This window comes from Aedes albopictus, chromosome 1 (genome assembly GCF_035046485.1).
Source record: "Aedes albopictus strain Foshan chromosome 1, AalbF5, whole genome shotgun sequence".
NCBI classification, from domain to species: Eukaryota; Metazoa; Arthropoda; class Insecta; order Diptera; family Culicidae; genus Aedes; species Aedes albopictus.
The window spans coordinates 21,774,796-21,794,021 of NC_085136.1; the positions used below are offsets into that span (position 1 = coordinate 21,774,796).

Consider the following 19,226-nt stretch of genomic DNA (forward strand, 5'->3'; position numbering starts at 1 on the left):
AATCCTGCGAGGATTTCCGGAGAAATCCTGCGAGGATTTCCGAAGAAATCCTTCGAGGATTTCCGAAGAAATCCTTCGAGGATTTCCGGAGAAATCCTGCGAGGATTTCCGGAGAAATCCTGCGAGGATTTCCGGAGAAATCCTGCGAGGATTTCCGGAGAAATCCTGCGAGGATTTCCGGAGAAATCCTGCGAGGATTTCCGGAGAAATGCTGCGAGGATTTCCGGAGAAATCCTGCGAGGATTGCCGGAGAAATCCTGCGAGGATTTCCGAAGAAATCCTTCGAGGATTTCCGAAGAAATCCTTCGAGGATTTCCGAAGAAATCCTTCGAGGATTTCCGAAGAAATCCTTCGAGGATTTCCGAAGAAATCCTTCGAGGATTTCCGAAGAAATCCTTCGAGGATTTCCGAAGAAATCCTTCGAGGATTTCCGAAGAAATCCTTCGAGGATTTCCGAAGAAATCCTTCGAGGATTTCCGAAGAAATCCTTCGAGGATTTCCGAAGAAATCCTTCGAGGATTTCCGAAGAAATCCTTCGAGGATTTCCGAAGAAATCCTTCGAGGATTTCCGAAGAAATCCTTCGAGGATTTCCGAAGAAATCCTTCGAGGATTTCCGAAGAAATCCTTCGAGGATTTCCGAAGAAATCCTTCGAGGATTTCCGAAGAAATCCTTCGAGGATTTCCGGAGAAATCCTTCGAGGATTTCCGGAGAAATCCTGCGAGGATTTCCGGAGAAATCCTGCGAGGATTTCCGGAGAAATCCTGCGAGGATTTCCGGAGAAATCCTGCGAGGATTTCCGGAGAAATCCTGCGAGGATTTCCGGAGAAATCCTGCGAGGATTTCCGGAGAAATCCTGCGAGGATTTCCGGAGAAATCCTGCGAGGATTTCCGAAGAAATCCTGCGAGGATTTCCGAAGAAATCCTTCGAGGATTTCCGAAGAAATCCTTCGAGGATTTCCGGAGAAATCCTGCGAGGATTTCCGGACAAATCCTGAGAGGATTTCCGGACAAATCCTGAGAGGATTTCCGGACAAATCCTGAGAGGATTTCCGGACAAATCCTGAGAGGATTTCCGGACAAATCCTGAGAGGATTTCCGGAGAAATCCTGCGAGGATTTCCGGAGAAATCCTGCGAGGATTTCCGGAGAAATCCTGCGAGGATTTCCGGAGAAATCCTGCGAGGATTTCCGAAGAAATCCTTCGAGGATTTCCGGAGAAATCCTTCGAGGATTTCCGGAGAAATCCTGCGAGGATTTCCGGAGAAATCCTGCGAGGATTTCCGGAGAAATCCTGCGAGGATTTCCGGAGAAATCCTGCGAGGATTGCCGGAGAAATCCTGCGAGGATTTCCGAAGAAATCCTTCGAGGATTTTCGAAGAAATCCTTCGAGGATTTCCGAAGAAATCCTTCGAGGATTTCCGAAGAAATCCTTCGAGGATTTCCGAAGAAATCCTTCGAGGATTTCCGAAGAAATCCTTCGAGGATTTCCGAAGAAATCCTTCGAGGATTTCCGAAGAAATCCTTCGAGGATTTCCGAAGAAATCCTTCGAGGATTTCCGAAGAAATCCTTCGAGGATTTCCGAAGAAATCCTTCGAGGATTTCCGAAGAAATCCTTCGAGGATTTCCGAAGAAATCCTTCGAGGATTTTTGAAGAAATCCTTCGAGGATTTCCGAAGAAATCCTTCGAGGATTTCCGAAGAAATCCTTCGAGGATTTCCGAAGAAATCCTTCGAGGATTTCCGGAGAAATCCTGCGAGGATTTCCGGAGAAATCCTGCGAGGATTTCCGGAGAAATCCTGCGAGGATTTCCGGAGAAATCCTGCGAGGATTTCCGGAGAAATCCTGCGAGGATTTCCGGAGAAATCCTGCGAGGATTTCCGGAGAAATCCTGCGAGGATTTCCGGAGAAATCCTGCGAGGATTTCCGAAGAAATCCTTCGAGGATTTCCGAAGAAATCCTTCGAGGATTTCCGGAGAAATCCTGCGAGGATTTCCGGACAAATCCTGAGAGGATTTCCGGACAAATCCTGAGAGGATTTCCGGACAAATCCTGAGAGGATTTCCGGACAAATCCTGAGAGGATTTCCGGACAAATCCTGAGAGGATTTCCGGAGAAATCCTGAGAGGATTTCCGGAGAAATCCTGAGAGGATTTCCGGAGAAATCCTGAGAGGATTTCCGGAGAAATCCTGAGAGGATTTCCGGAGAAATCCTGAGAGGATTTCCGGTGAAATCCTGCGAGGATTTCCGGACAAATCCTGAGAGGATTTCCGGACAAATCCTGAGAGGATTTCCGGACAAATCCTGAGAGGATTTCCGGAGAAATCCTGAGAGGATTTCCGGAGAAATCCTGCGAGAATTTCCGGAGAAATCCTGCGAGAATTTCCGGAGAAATCCTGCGAGGATTTCCGGAGAAATCCTGAGAGGATTTCCGGAGAAATCCTGAGAGGATTTCCGGAGAAATCCTGAGAGGATTTCCGGAGAAATCCTGAGAGGATTTCCGGAGAAATCCTGAGAGGATTTCCGGACAAATCCTGAGAGGATTTCCGGAGAAATCCTGCGAGGATTGCCGGAGAAATCCTGCGAGGATTTCCGAAGAAATCCTTCGAGGATTTTCGAAGAAATCCTTCGAGGATTTCCGAAGAAATCCTTCGAGGATTTCCGAAGAAATCCTTCGAGGATTTCCGAAGAAATCCTTCGAGGATTTCCGGAGAAATCCTGCGAGGATTTCCGGAGAAATCCTGCGAGGATTTCCGGAGAAATCCTGCGAGGATTTCCGGAGAAATCCTGCGAGGATTTCCGGAGAAATCCTGCGAGGATTTTCGGAGAAATCCTGCGAGGATTTGCGGATAAATCCTGCGAGGGTTTTCGGAGAAATCCTGCGAGGATTTCCGGAGAAATCCTGCGAGGATTTTCGGAGAAATCCTGCGAGGATTTCCGGAGAAATCCTGCGAGGATTTCCGGAGAAATCCTGCGAGGATTTCCGGAGAAATCCTGCGAGGATTTCCGGAGAAATCCTGCGAGGATTTCCGGAGAAATCCTGCGAGGATTTCCGGAGAAATCCTGTGAGGATTTTTGGAGAAATCCCGCGAAGATTCCCGGAGAAATCCCGCGAGGATTTCCGGAGAAATCCTACAGGACTTCCAGAGAAGTCATGCCGGGATTCCCGGAAAAATCCTGCGAGAATTTCCAGAGAAGTCTTGCGAGGATTTCCGGAGAAATTCTGAGAGATTTTTATGAAATTGAAGGTTTCTTAGGACATCCAAAGAAAATTTTCCAAACGACCTTACGCCAACTGCCCATCCCCAATTCCGATTGTGCGTGATCCCTCAATTCCCCTTTAAACCGGGACCCCGGTCCTATCCTTAATCTTGCCCATTACACTGGAGTGCATCTTGGAGTATCCTCCGCTGCTGTGCGACTTGGTCAACTTGAGCGATTCGTGCCCATGGTGGTTGACGTGGTTGTTCAACTGGTGGGCACTTCCGCCGCTGCTCATCCCGGCCGTCGTTCCCGCCGTCGTCTCCGAGAAGAACAACGGAGAGGAGCATTTGTCCGCTCCGCTGGTGGCCCTACGGCCACTACTTGGCGAGTGACCACTTTTGGCCGATCCGTAGTCGTCCCCGGAGGATGGAGGGGCCGTGATCGGGCACGTGATCCGCTCCAGCTCTTCGTCGATGCACTTGAACTGCCAGCTCCAGTTGGCGCGGTACAGGAAGGGCCGATGGTCGAACCGGTTGTCGTCCGGGCTGTAGGATTCCGCGTGGTACGAAGGCGTCAGTACCGTCATCTTGTGACGGTTGATGGCGTAACAGCGGAAGAAGTGCTTGACCTTATCGGAGATCTCCCGCGGAGTGCAGCTGTCCTTCCACATGGAGACCAGCTTGCAGAACATGCTGTACGGTCCGCAGTAGTTCTGCTTCCGGAGCCGACCGAACTCGCTCAACTCGTTGTAGGTCATGCCCATGTCCTCTTCGTCCGTCTGGGCCAGGGCTCCGTTCTGGAGAGGTTCCAGCTCGGCTGTTGGAGGAGCCGTCACGATATCCGAGATGATGGGAAGGTTGAACTTGTCTTTGGCGTACAGCAGGAACCGCTTCAGGTCGGTCTTGGAGATACCTCCGATGGGATTGATGTCGGCGGATGAACAATCGTACTTGGTCATGTAGCCTCGGAGGGCTTCGTCGACGTTTGCCGACCCCAGGACCAGAAGTCCTCCTGGGCGATTTCTAACCCAGAGCATCAACTGGGCAAACAGGTATGAGAGGACCATCCGGGTCCTGGCTTGGATGTTCTGTAAGGCTAAGTTCTGACGTGGGCAGCCTCCCTGGGTCTTGAACAGGGGCTTCATGCCAGTAACCGTGTTGAAGATCGCCAACAAGGCACTCACGGCCCCATCGATGTTGATCTCCAGATGATAACTTCCAATCTGATTAGCCAAGCTGGTTGCCCGCTGACGGGTTTCCTTGCTGGAATTCTCACTTCCCATGTAGCACGTGACCAGCAACCTATTACACAAGGCAGCTGGATTATCCGGGGTGAAGTCCGGATCAGCCAAAATCTTCCGGATGTCGTGCAGGACTTGAATATCTCCAAGCATCACCGACTTGACCACCAGACGACACATCGAGTGGACGATGATCGCCGTACTGCTGGAGTCGACTCCACCGCTCAACGGCAGGAAGAACCCTCCCTGTCCCGATCTACGCAGATAGTCCCAAAGCCAACAAGCCGGACCCAGAGCAATCTCCTCTTCGGCACTATGGTAAACCCATTCCAATGGAGCACTTGGTGGAATATTTAGATCCAAGGCATGCGACAACGCGAAGTCTACGTTAACCCTAGGATATGTCGGAGTCGACGCTGCCACTGTACAACGCGACCTCATAGCTACCCGATAAGACCGAATATCCTCCAAATCTACGGTCGCCGTAGTGACCTCAACGTCCTCCAACGCAAACTGCTTTCCCCTGGCCACGACATGTCCGTTCAAGGCAATCGCCGAACACCCATTGAAGTACACCCTCTGACCATCGCAACCCCTCAAATTACTAAACAGATAAGCCCCACCTGCCTTGTAGCTCGCATTCCGAATCAAATCCGTCGTAATGTACGCCTTCCTCAGTTGCATGTAGCTCCCCGAACTGTTCACCATGATCTCCACTCCGGACAGCGACATGTCGATGTGCGTACTCCGCGGATTCCACAACTCCTCGCATATCTCGTACCCCAGACAGGTATCCCTGGTGGCAATGACGGCATCCCCAATCGGAACCGTGTGCTGACCGGTGGCCGCGGATATCATCCGCGGCAGGTAGTACTCCTCCGTTTGACGTTCCTAAAACCGAGAAAGTTAATACCATTCCTTCCTAAACTTCAACCTGTTCTCACCTTAGTCCACGAGGAGAACCACCGCGTTTCCCGGTAGTTCCCGTCGTCGCACATCACCAGCTTCGGACGGATCAGCAGGATGCGCTTGTTGTGGAACACCACCCGGCAGTTGTAGGCCACGTTACGGTGCTGCACCGGCATGCCGACGTCGATGAGCATGTTCTGGCAGTGCGGTGACATCATGATCTCCAGCAGGATCTCCCACGCGTGCAGGTAGGTGTCCGATTCGTGGAAGTGGTCCTCGCAGCTGTAGCCACTATAAGGAAAAGAAACAAGGATGTATAGATTTAGTAGAATAAACTATTGAACGATTGAAAACTAGGGACGTGGAATTGCCGATCTTTCAACTTCATCGGGAGCACCCGCATACTCGTGAATCTACTGAAGGACCACGGGTTCGGCATCGTAGCGCTGCAGGAGATGTGCTGAACAGAATACGCCCCAGAACAATGGAAAAGGTGGGCCTAAAAAAGCCGATCTGTTCCGGATCGTAGAGAGCAGGGGTTGAAGCCATTGATAGGTCCGCTACAACCACAAGTTAAGGTGAGTCAAGGGGAGCACTCTTCCTGAAGACGCCCACGTCAGCAAGACCAAGACTCATCAAGATGAAAGAATCTAAAGTAGGAAGTCTTGAATGCAATGAGGAGCGACGCGCGACGCCAAGCTCGTGGATCGACGTACACAGCATTAGACGTACTTGTACATGTGGAATGATAGAGGAGTCCGCCTGGACTCTGAAGAGAAGTCTGCCTAGACTCCGACGGAGAGTCCGCCGGGACTCTGGAGAGGAGCCCATCTGGACTCCGACAAGAAGTCCGCCGGGACTCCGGGGAGTAATCCACCTGGACTCTGGAAAGGAGTCTACCTGGTCTCCGAAGAAGAGTTCGCCTGACCTCTAAACAAGAGTCCACTTGAACTCTGAGGAGGAGTCTACCTGGACTCCGGTTAGACGTCTGTTTGGATTTCTGACTTATTTTCCCATTTCATTCGTTCTTGCAGATCTAGAGAAGTGCGAAAGCGACGAACAGGCTACCAAAATTTCACAGCCTGGACTCCGAAGAAGTGTTTACCTGGACTCTGAGTAGGAGTCTGCCTAGACTCCGAGAAGGTGTTGGCCAGCACTCCGGAGAGCAGTCCACTTGGATTTCGGAGAGGCTACCGTCTGGACACCGGGAAGGATTCCGCCTGGGCTCCACAGTGAAATCGATCTAGATTCTGGGGAGGAGTCACCTGGACTCCAGAAAGAAGATCGCTTGGAGACCGTGGACGAGTCTGCCGGAGCTCTGGAGAGAAGTCCGCCTTGACTCCGAAGGAGAGTCCGCCTGGACTCTGAAGAAGAGTCCGCCTGACCTCTGAAGAAGAGTCCACCTAGACTCCGGAGAAGAGTCCGCCTGGACTTGGGAGGAGTCCGCCTAAATCCCGGAGAGAAGTCCTGCTGGACTCTGGAGAGGTGTCCGCCAGGACTTCGGAGAGGTGTTTGTGTGGACTCCAGAGAGTAGTTTTTGGATTCCGGAGAGGCTACCGTCTGCACTCCAGAGGGGAGTCCGCCTGGGCTGTAGAAAAAAGTCGGTTGGATTCTGGGGAAGAGTTCGCTTGGACTTCGGTGAGGAGTTCACATGGACTCCGCTGAGTTGTCTGGCTGAATTCTGGTGAGAACTCTGCCTGGATTCCAGTGAGGAGTCCGTCTGGACTCCGGAGTGGCTACCGTCTAGACTCCGGGAAGGAGTCCGCATGAACTCCACAGTGAAATCGATCTGGATTCTGGGGAGGAGTCGCCTGGACACCGTGGAGGAGTCTGCCGGGGCTCTGGAAATAAGTCCGCCTGAACTTCGGAAAGGAGTCCGCCTGGATTCCTGACATATTTCCCATTTCATTCGTTCTTTTAGATCTAGAGAAGTGCAAAAGCGACGAAGAGACTACCAAAATTTCACAGCCTGGACTCCGAAGAAGAGTTTGCCTGGACTCTGAAGAGGAGTTGACCTGCACGCTGCACTCCGGAGAGCAGGCCATTTGGATTTCGGAGAGGCTACCGTCTGGACACCGGGAAGGATTCCACCTGGGCTCCACAGTGAAACTGATCTGGATTCTGGGGAGCAGTCGCCTGGACTCCACAGAGAATTTCGCTTGGACACCGTGGACAAGTCTGCCGGGATTTTAGAGAGATATCCGCCTTGACTTCGAAGGAGAGTCCGCCAGGACTTGGGAGGAGTCCGCCTGAACCCCGGAGAGGAGTCCTGCTGAACTCCGGAGAGGTATCCGCCAGGACTTCGGAGAGTAGTTCAGCCTGGACTCCGGAGAGGCTACCGCCCGGACTCCAGAGGGGAGTCCACCTGGGCTGCAGGAAAAAGTCGGTTTGGATTCTGGGGAAGGGTTCGCTTGGACTTCGGTAAGGAGTTCGCATGGACTCCGCTGAGTTGTCCGGTTAAATTCTGATGAGAACTCTGCCAGGATTCCAGTAAGAAGTTCGTCTGGACTCCGGAAAGGCTACCGTCTAGACTCCGGGAAGGAATCCGCATGATCGAAGGCAAACACCCTACACGATCATTCCAAAGTTGAGGAATTCTACGAAGATTGTGGTAGGCAGGTTCGAAGCAGATTTGGTAGAAAGTTAAACTTTTCCGTGCGGTACGAGATTTCTACCGAGGCTTGGGGTTTCGCACGCAAGAGGGGCAACAGTACAGGGTTGATGAAAATAATCCAGGTCGACTTCGGAGTGGGTTGTATGGCGTATGCGTATGTTCGTCACAAGTATCAGAAGCCAGGGATAGCGCACTATACGAGTAAGGTTCTGTTTGTAGTGTCGTCAGGTCGACCTTTTTCGGCGTACAAGAAGCTATTCAGACCATTCAGTGCTAGCATATGGAGCTTGATATTGCTGTATTTGGTAGCAGGAGCGATCGTCACCTGTGTTTTACTGTGCAGCCCCAGAACGATACGGAACTGCATTTACGGATACGAAGTCGACTCGTAGTATTTGAACATGATCTTATTCGGGGGAGCTTTGGAGCGGACTCCAAGTCGAAATCGATCGATCTGGCATTCGGTATTACATGATGGAAATTGGTAAACGGTACTTTGTCACCATGCCACGCGTTTTGGCCAGGTAAGTCTTGATCTAAGGGCTAAGATGTTACCGTACTGCTGTAGTTCGTTTGCATTTCAGAATGATTTACATATAACCGGATAAAGACAGCCTAGGCAACACAGTCGAGAAACTCGGTCGCCATATGATTGACGGAGTTGCGTTGATATCGTTGGATCACGCTGCCTACCACAACCGGATCTTCCCGAAGCAGGACTTCGTCTACGTGGCCAGGGCGCATGTGGGAGTCTATCCGGTGGGGTTTTACAACCCGAAGAAGTCCCGACTGACAAAGGTGTTCGACGATCAAATTCGGAACGTTCAGAGCACTGGGCTGATCGACTTCTGGCTGAGGAGATACGGCGACTATGACTTCTTCCAGAAGCAGGAATCTGGTGGAGGTCCCAGGAGGTCCCTTGAATAACAGCCACTTAGCCGGACGATACCAAGTATTTCTGGGCTGGTTGTCGGTGAGCTGTATCGTTTTTGGACTAGAGCTGTTGTCGGTGCGATGTGCGTGGCTGAGGAGATTGTACCGGCCTCTGGAGCCGACCTACTGATACTGGCAGAACTACTGCTGGGAGATCTACAGGATACGATCATCCTAAGCTTGCGAGGATCCATTCCAGTACAACTCAACGTACAGGAAGTCGAAAATCAGCGAGGACCTTGAGTTTGAAACGTCCTTCTGGTCGATGACTACGGAGCCATCGCGAAGCTACGCTCCGGGTTGTCTTTGGAACGAAATGATTTCTCCGGTAGATATCTGACCGTCGTCAACTCCGCCATCGACGAACCATTTGTGCAGAAAGTATTCGAAGATCTGTGGAACATGCAGATCACCAACGTTGTGTTGATTGGGCTCGTGGCAAACAAGCCTCGATTGTGGACGTATTTCACATTTTTCGACGGAAACTGCTGTCAGGCTCGTTTGACCCAGTTGAGCCTAGATGATGAACTATAATCGGATAAGATTGCCAGTTTCCATAGCTGTCAGCTCAAGGTAGGTTCGTTTGGAACTCGCCTCTTCATGAACATGGATCATTCAGTTGAAGGAGAGTTAACGATGACTGTATTTGAGGGCGATTTGCTGGATCTGTTGAAGGCAAAGCTGGACTTCACAACTCAGATCTACGAGCCGGAAAATGGCGAGCAGTAGGGCTATGCTATTCAGCAGAACATTACCGGACTAGTTCGGATGATCCAGGAGGAAGAATTTCTTGTATTTCTTGCCAGAAATGAAGTTTTGAAAGCTGGAATCGCTCACTACACCATGGAATTGGTCCTGGCTGTTCCGAAAGGTCGCCCTTACACAGCGCTGGAAAAGCTGTTCCACCCATTTCAGGTGAAAGTTTGGCGGTGCATCGCCACCGTATTGCTGGGATCAACGATCGTCATTGCCATCGTTGAACGAGCTGGCGATATCATCCAATACAATACTTTGTCTACGGTAGAACAGTTCAAGCGCCGTACCTAAACTTGATTCGGATATTCTTCTCCATCAGCATGCACAGTGTTCTGGCAGCACTGCATGAGTGCCGGTTGCCACAAGATATGAGTTCGGCCGATGAGGCATTGGTAAGTGTCGTTTGACAGGTGTCAGAGTGACAGCAGAGATGACATGAGAAGGAGAGAGAGACAGATAGCTGTCAAAGGTAGAAAGTAAATAAAAACAAAAGAAAGGAAGAAATTGAATTAGATTGAAGGTGCCATTGCGATTGTTGATGATAGGCAAAATAAAGTTAGAATAGATTAACAGTTCGGAAGTTTGGTGATTAAAAAGGAAGTTGAAATTCGGTTGAAATAGAGAAAGGTGCGCGAGTGATTAGTAGACGAGAAACGAATCAGGTTTGGTCAGACGATCACAAGCACATATAGTAAGTAGTAAAACTTATGTACAATTAGATTGAATAGTAAGGAAACTTGTAATAATCCGTAGTGTTTTCCGAGCCACGGGAATAAATTGAGGGATTTGACAAGATAGAGACCCGACGGGACAATACATACTGGACAGCAGACTGAGAAAACAGGTAAATTACTTGAAAGAGTTGAATGAAGTGAAAGTAAATACAAGATTGATAACAGATATCGGATACGCACGACGGGGACGAGACCGTCTACACAGTGGTCCAAACTGAATTTATTGAGGACAAAATGTGTAAGTTTAATTTTCGTATATTTGATATTGATATGGACAAAAATATAAATGTAACATTTCAACAGGTGATTGCGTCGCCTAAAAAGGAAGGTAGAAGAGAAGCCGTTAGAGGAAGAAAGACAAACTAAAATTGTAAGTGTATTTATGCGAGTAAGAAATGCTAAATTGTAAGATTTCACGAAACATTAAATTTTATTACTTACAGTTTGATCTGCCATAACGTAAAACGGCTGATTTTCAAAAACGGTTTGTTGATCCGAAATTCCGACCCGAACACACAGGCTTCCAATCAAGAACTTTGCTCGAACTCTCCTCTTCCACTGGATTTTATTCTGTTGTTTGTATCAGGGAGCGCTGTATCGTTACCTCCAGAAGGACTCCACGCTGGCTCTCTCGAAATTTATGGCGGAAATCGATCGCATCGACACCCTGTTCTACGTAGAGGAAAGTACCGAACGCTACTATAGCTCGTTCCCCCACCGTTACAAGAGAGTTCGCCTTCGGTGGATGGTGCACCAGCCGGAGTCTACGGATGTCGTGATGGGTACACTGGATCACATGGCTCACCATAACCATCTGTACCGCAGGAAGAGATGCTTCATCGACGTCTACCGGGAGTTTGTGTCGACCTACACGGTGGCCATCTACATCCCGAAACGGTCAATGTTGACGCAGCGGTTCGATTGGGAGATACGGAGGCTTGCTTCAGGTGTCTGGAACCAGGACACATGTTATGGGACTGCTCATGCGATGTGAAAGTTTGCTTTATTAAGCGTTGACGTGAGTCCACAATGTTATTTATTGAAGCCTTAACAAAATAAGGGCCCATGCAGACTATAACGTGATTATAACGGGGATGATAAGGAATTTACAGCTCGTCCATTGTTTCGCGATCTAAGTTCTTCCTGCTGGCACTTCTTCCTGAGTTCTGCCTGTTCTCGCTCATGCTGCATTCTTCTCGTTTTTCAACTGTTTACATTCGCCGTCGTACCAGTCGTTTCTACGATTAGGAGTCCCGAAACTTAGTGCTGCAGCCGAGGTACTACTTATAGCAGTTCGGATGTCCCTCCAGCCGTCTTCAAGTGCAGCTGCGCCAAGCTGCTCTTCCGTTGGTAGGGTCACTGAAGTCTTGAGCCATCTCTACATTATACGCAGCCGTTCAATGTTGAGCGGCGGCGTTCGACTTCGACGTGTGGTAACAACTTTTTTGGGGAAGATCCTTGCACATTTCTTCAGGAATTTCTCTGAAGTTTCCCCAAATGTATTCCTCCAAGAGTTCCTCGGAAAATCCTGCAGAAGTTCCTTGCAGTTTCTCGGGAAATATTCAAGGAGTTATCCGGAAATAGCTCCAGGAGTTCCACGGGAATTCAACCAAGAGTTTCCCGAGAATTCTTCCAAAAGTTCTCCGGGAATTACTCCAGGAGTTCCCCGGAATTCCTTCAGGGGTTCTCCGGCGATTCCTCCAGAACTTATGAAGGAATGCCTACAAGAGTTCCTCGAAAAATCTTTCAGAAGTTCTTTCCGAAATTCCTCTAAAAGTTCCCAGGGAATTCCTCCAGGAGCTCCCAGGGAATTCCCCCAAATTTATTCCTCCAGAAATTCTTCGGGAAAACCTCCAGGATACAGGAGTTCCACCTGAATTAACCGGGAATTCAACCAGGAGTTCCCCGGGAATTCTTCAATGAGTTCTCTGGGATGTTTTCCAGAAGTTCTCCGGAATTTCTTTCCAGGTGTTCTCTGAGAATTTCTCCAGGAGTCTCTCGAGGATTCCTCCAAGATTTCCTGTGGAATTCCTCCAAGAGTTTCTCGGGAGTTCTTGCAAGAGATCCCTGGAAATTTCTTCAGGAATTTCTCGAGCATTCCTCCCAAAGTTCCCCAAGAATTGTTCAAGAAGTTCTCCGGAAATTCTCCAAGGTGTTCCCCGGGAATTTTTCCACGAGTTCTTCGGGAACTCGTCCAAGAGTTCCTTGGGAATTCTTGCAGAACGTCCTTTTAAAATTCTTTAGGATTTTTTTCGAAATTCCTCCAAAAGTTCCGGAGAATCCCTTTAGGAGCTCCCCGGGAATTTCCCCCAATTGTATTTCTCCAGATGTTCTACGGGAAATCCTCCAAAATTCAAAAGTTCCTCCTGAATTCACCGGGAATACCTCAAGAAGTTCCCTGAGAATTTTTCCGCAAGGTCTCCGGAGATCCTTCCAGATGTTCCCCGAGAATTCCTCCAAGAGTCTCTCGGGGATTCCCCCAAGAGTACCTCGGGAATTCATTCAACAGTTTCTTGCAAGAGATCCCTGGAAATTTCTTCAGGAATTTCTCGGAATTCCTCCAAAAGTTGCTCCGGGGATTTTTCCGGAAATTGCTCCAAGGTTTCTTGTGATTCATTCAGCAACCACCTCCCCCCTCTCCCGGGAATTCTTTCGGAAGTTAGTCCCAGAATGTTCACGGAAATTTCTCGAGGTTCCGGGAGCTTCCTCTAAAAATGTTCTCCGAGAGATTCCTCTAAAGGTTTGCCTACCGAGTATTCATTCGGGCGTTCCTCTAGAAATTCCCCTGGAAAGTCCTCCAGCGGTCTAACCGGAATTTCATCCAGGGATCACACAGGGAATCGCACCACAGTTTTTTTGCGCGTTTTAACCCAGTGATTCCTTCGGGAGTTTTCCCAGGCATTCTGCCCAAAATTCTTTCAAGGATTTCTCCGAGCTTCGCTCGGGATTCCTCCAAATAAGCATCTGGGAGTTCCTTCAGAGATTCCATCGGAAGTTCGTGCGGGAATTTATCCAAAGTTCCTTTCATGAATTTCTGCATGGGTTCTTCCGGAAATTCCTCCTGGGATTCCATCGGGATTGCTTGAGAATTCGGAGACTTCTTCAAGAGTTCGAGAGAGGAAAGGCTGGAGGAATCCCTGGAAGAGTTTTTGAAGAAATCCCAGGAAGAGTTACTAAATGAATTCCTGGAGGAATACCTGGAGAAATTCCTTGAGGAATCTCTGGAGGAATTCCTGGAGGTATTCCTGAAGGCATCCGTGAAGCAAGGTCTAGGAATCCCTGGAGTTATCCCAGAAGGAATCCGTAGAAGAAGGGCTAGGAAAATCCTTGAAAAAAATCCTGCAGGAGTTTCTGAAGGCATCCCTAAAGGAAAACCTGAAAGAATTGCTGGAGGAATCCCTGGACATATACTTAGAGGAATTCCTCGAGGAATACCGAAGGAATTCCTGAAAGAATCCCTAAAGGAATTCCTGGAGAAATCGCTCAAGGAACTCCTGGAGAAATCCCTGAAGGGATTCCTGGAGGAATTCCTGGAGGAATCCCTGAAGGAATTCCTGGAGGAATCCCTGAAGGAATTCCTGGAGAAATCCCTGGAGGAATCCCTAATGGAATTCCTGGAGGAATCCCTAAAGGAATTCCTGGAGGAATCCCTGAAGGAATTCCTGGAGGAATCCCTGAAGGAATTCCTGGAGGAATCCCTGAAGGAATTCCTGGAGGAATCCCTGAAGGAATTCCTGGAGGAATCCCTGAAGGAATTCCTGGAGGAATCCCTGAAGGAATTCCTGGAGGAATCCCTGAAGGAATTCCTGGAGGAATCCCTGAAGGAATTCCTGGAGGAATCCCTGAAGGAATTCCTGGAGGAATCCCTGAAGGAATTCCTGGAGGAATCCCTGAAGGAATTCCTGGAGGAATCCCTGAAGGAATTCCTGGAGGAATCCCTAAAGGAATTCCTGGAGGAATCCCTGAAGGAATTCCTGGAGGAATCCCTGAAGGAATTCCTGGAGGAATCCCTGAAGGAATTCCTGGAGGAATCCCTAAAGGAATTCCTGGAGGAATCCCTGAAGGAATTCCTGGAGGAATCCCTAAAGGAATGCCTGGAGGAATCCCTAAAGGAATTCCTGGAGGAATCCCTAAAGGAATTCCTGGAGGAATCCCTAAAGGAATTCCTGGAGGAATCCCTAAAGGAATTCCTGGAGGAATCCTTAAAGGAATTCCTGGAGAAATCCTTAAAGGAATTCCTGGAGAAATCCTTAAAGGAATTCCTGGAGGAATCCTTAAAGGAATTCCTGGAGGAATCCCTGAAGGAATTCCTGGAGGAATCCCTGAAGGAATTCCTGGAGGAATCCCTGAAGGAATTCCTGGAGGAATCCCTGAAGGAATTCCTGGAGGAATCCCTGAAGGAATTCCTGGAGGAATCCCTGAAGGAATTCCTGGAGGAATCCCTAAAGGAATTCCTGGAGGAATCCCTGAAGGAATTCCTGGAGGAATCCCTGAAGGAATTCCTGGAGGAATCCCTGAAGGAATTCCTGGAGGAATCCCTGAAGGAATTCCTGGAGGAATCCCTGAAGGAATTCCTGGAGGAATCCCTGAAGGAATTCCTGGAGGAATCCCTGAAGGAATTCCTGGAGGAATCCCTGAAGGAATTCCTGGAGGAATCCCTGAAGGAATTCCTGGAGGAATCCCTGAAGGAATTCCTGGAGGAATCCCTGAAGGAATTCCTGGAGGAATCCCTGAAGGAATTCCTGGAGGAATCCCTGAAGGAATTCCTGGAGGAATCCCTGAAGGAATTCCTGGAGGAATCCCTGAAGGAATTCCTGGAGGAATCCCTGAAGGAATTCCTGGAGGAATCCCTGAAGGAATTCCTGGAGGAATCCCTGAAGGAATTCCTGGAGGAATCCCTGAAGGAATTCCTGGAGGAATCCCTAGAGGAATTCCTGGAGGAATCCCTAGAGGAATTCCTGGAGGAATCCCTAGAGGAATTCCTGGAGGAATCCCTGGAGGAATTCCTGGAGGAATCCCTGAAGGAATTCCTGGAGGAATCCCTGAAGGAATTCCTGGAGGAATCCCTGAAGGAATTCCTGGAGGAATCTCTGAAGGAATTCCTGGAGGAATCCCTGAAGGAATTCCTGGAGGAATCCCTGAAGGAATTCCTGGAGGAATCCCTGAAGGAATTCCTGGAGGAATCCCTGAAGGAATTCCTGGAGGAAACACTAAAGGAATTCCTGGAGGAATCACCGAAGGAATTCCTGGAGGTATCCCTAAAGGAATTCCTGGAGGAATCCTTAAGAGAATTCCTCGAGGAAACCTTAAAAGAATTCCTCGAGGAATCCTTAAAAGAATTCCTCGAGGAATCCCTAAAGGAATTCCAGAAGGAATCCCTCGAGGAATTCCTGGAGGAATCCCTAAAGGAATTCCTGGAAGAATCCCTAAAGAAATTCCTGGAGGAATCCCTAAAGGCATTCATGGAGGAATCCCTAAAGTAGTTCTTGGAGGAATCTGAAAGGGAATTCCTGGAGGAATCCCTAGAGGAATTCCTGGAGGAATCCCTAGAGGAATTCCTGGAGGAATCCCTAGAGGAATTCCTGGAGGAATCCCTAGAGGAATTCCTGGAGGAATCCCTAGAAGAATTCCTGGAGGAATCCCTAGAGGAATTCCTGGAGGAATCCCTAGAGGAATTCCTGGAGGAATCCCTAGAGGAATTCCTGGAGGAATCCCTAGAGGAATTCCTGGAGGAATCCCTAGAGGAATTCCTGGAGGAATCCCTAGAGGAACTCCTGGAGGAATCCCTAGAGGAATTCCTGGAGGAATCCCTAGAGGAATTCCTGGAGGAATCCCTAGAGGAATTCCTGGAGGAATCCCTAGAGGAATTCCTGGAGGAATCCCTGGAGGAATTCCTGGAGGAATCCCTGAAGGAATTCCTGGAGGAATCCCTGAAGGAATTCCTGGAGGAATCCCTGAAGGAATTCCTGGAGGAATCCCTGAAGGAATTCCTGGAGGAATCCCTGAAGGAATTCCTGGAGGAATCCCTGAAGGAATTCCTGGAGGAATCATTGAAGGAATTCCTGGAGGAATCCCTGAAGGAATTCCTGGAGGAATCCCTGAAGGAATTCCTGGAGGAATCCCTGAAGGAATTCCTGGAGGAATCCCTGAAGGAATTCCTGGAGGAATCCCTGAAGGAATTCCTGGAGGAATCCCTGAAGGAATTCCTGGAGGAATCCCTGAAGGAATTCCTGGAGGAATCCCTGAAGGAATTCCTGGAGGAATCCCTGAAGGAATTCCTGGAGGAATCCCTGAAGGAATTCCTGGAGGAATCCCTGAAGGAATTCCTGGAGGAATCCCTGAAGGAATTCCTGGAGGAATCCCTGAAGGAATTCCTGGAGGAATCCCTGAAGGAATTCCTGGAGGAATCCCTGAAGGAATTCCTGGAGGAATCCCTGAAGGAATTCCTGGAGGAATCCCTGAAGGAATTCCTGGAGGAATCCCTGAAGGAATTCCTGGAGGAATCCCTGAAGGAATTCCTGGAGGAATCCCTGAAGGAATTCTTGGAGGAATCCCTGAAGGAATTCCTGGAGGAATCCCTGAAGGAATTCCTGGAGGAATCCCTGAAGGAATTCCTGGAGGAATCCCTGAAGGAATTCCTGGAGGAATCCCTGAAGGAATTCCTGGAGGAATCCCTGAAGGAATTCTTGGAGGAATCCCTGAAGGAATTCCTGGAGGAATCCCTGAAGGAATTCCTGGAGGAATCCCTGAAGGAATTCCTGGAGGAATCCCTGAAGGAATTCCTGGAGGAATCCCTGAAGGAATTCCTGGAGGAATCCCTGAAGGAATTCCTGGAGGAATCCCTGAAGGAATTCCTGGAGGAATCCCTGAAAGAATTCCTGGAGGAATCCCTGAAGGAATTCCTGGAGGAATCCCTGAAGGAATTCCTGGAGGAATCCCTGAAGGAATACCTGGAGGAATCCCTGAAGGAATTCCTGGAGGAATCCCTGAAGGAATTCTTGGAGGAATCCCGGAAGGAATTCCTGGAGGAATCCCTGAAGGAATTCCTGGAGGAATCCCTGAAGGAATTCCTGGAGGAATCCCTGAAGGAATTCCTGGAGGAATCCCTGAAGGAATTCCTGGAGGAATTTCTGGAGGAATTCATGGAGGAATCCCTGAAGGAATTCATGGAGGAATGCCTGAAGCAATTCCTGGAAAAATTCTTCTTCTTTATGGCACTGGAACTCCCACTGCCTCTCTTCAACTTAGAACCGGTAGGAGAATAGCTTTTGGGTCACTTTTTTACTGATGTATTGTAAACTATGGAGTTTCTCATGAAAAAAATGTCTACAAAAGAAATAATTTAAGATTTATCCGGCAGAAAGTACGATTTTTCGTTAATCTTCATCTTAAACGTTTCATATCTTTGAAACACAAAGTGTTAGAATCTTGAAACCTGGGCTTTTCTTAGTTAGAATGTTAAAAAAAGATTACAAAAGATTTTGTGATGGCCACTTTTTCGATTTTTGTCCGCTTGATATCGTATAGTGCACTGACTTGCATCTCCTGGAACCTTGCTTGCTGAACACCGCACCTTCGTTACTGCCACTGGTCGGACCCTGCTCGATCTTAACATTTTGCAAAATTTTGGATTTCACTGCGTCCGCCGTCAGGACCATACCTGACGCCTCGAGGCCCATTATCATAGGCTCATAATCCGGTTCCGGTAACCCCACCAGCAGCATGGCCGCCAACCAGGAATCGTCCACCTTGAATCCCACCGAGGCTAACTCGTGGCCGGTGCTCATCAGCTCATCAACGTAGGCTTCAGCGGTTTGACAGTTGACGAGCCGTGTCGAAGTAAACTTCCTTAGCAACTCGATTTTCCTCGCCAGGCCGCTGCCGTTGTCTTGAAAGACTGATTCGAGCTTCTTCCAGGCGGCACGCGCATCGGCCGCTTCTGATTCGAGCTTCTTCCAGGCGGCACGCGCATCGGCCGCTTCCAACACCAAGCTGTAATTGCAGGTTTCCAGATTCAAACAGATGATAGCGAGCGCCCGTTGCTTCAGATCCTCCGGCACGGACGCTTGAGCTTTGACGGTTTCGGCACTACTCACGGCTTCCCAACATCCTTCGCGAATAAGAATCGTCTGCATCACGGACGCCCATGTCGTGTAGTTCTCCTTGCCACGTAGCTTCTCGATGGCCAGTGGTAGCGCCACGGAACCTCCGGTAGCTTGAGCGCTTCCGGCTTCGTTGGTGATTCTTCCGTTTCCTCCACTTTCGGCAGCAACGTGATTCAGCGCCATTTCAACTGCGGGTTTCACTTTTTGAGATTTATTGAGGTTGCGAAAATCTTCCAGACTACGTTCCTCTTGTTGGGCCCATAACCTATAGCAAAGCAACTAAGTAAAACGACTGGCTTCGTTGAATACTAGCAATGGAATGAAAACGTTATTGAATAACAAGTCCATAGCGACGCGAATCACAGAGCTACTATGATCGCAACAGGACATATGAAATATGTTTGGAAGGGCAGTTTAACTTCTACTAATTAGTGTGTTTTGATTAATGCTAATGAGAGATTCCACGGAGGCATGCAAGAGCGATTCTGAACGACCATTTCAAAAATATCTGAAACTCTTTTCGGTATCAAATCTTCATATTGAGACACGACTAACTTTTCAAAAGGGTGTATGTGAAAATTGTTCAACAATATTCAAAAAGCTGATAACCTCTGAATGACTCCTGAAGCAATCACTGAAAGCACTTCTGCAGTAATCTCTGAAGGAATTCCTGAAGAAACTCTCACAAAATCTCTAAAGGAATATTGGAGGAATTCCTGAAAAAACATCTA

The 19,226-nt window shown here is 48.9% G+C and overlaps 1 protein-coding gene across 4 annotated transcripts in view; it reads right to left on the minus strand.

Annotated features, from left to right (window-relative positions):
- Positions 1-3,133: 3,133 nt before the first annotated feature.
- LOC109433644 (glutamine-dependent NAD(+) synthetase) overlaps positions 3,134-19,226 on the minus strand; it is a 297,418-nt gene continuing 281,325 nt past the window's right edge. For all 4 annotated transcript variants that reach the window (XM_062844188.1, XM_029855899.2, XM_019710100.3 and 1 more), the window contains 2 exons: positions 5,389-5,644; positions 3,134-5,335 (listed from right to left, as the gene is read on the minus strand). In XM_062844188.1, the coding sequence (XP_062700172.1) occupies positions 3,341-5,335; positions 5,389-5,644 (2,251 nt within the window). In that variant the 3' untranslated portion in view covers positions 3,134-3,340. The remainder of the gene's footprint in view (positions 5,336-5,388; positions 5,645-19,226) is intronic.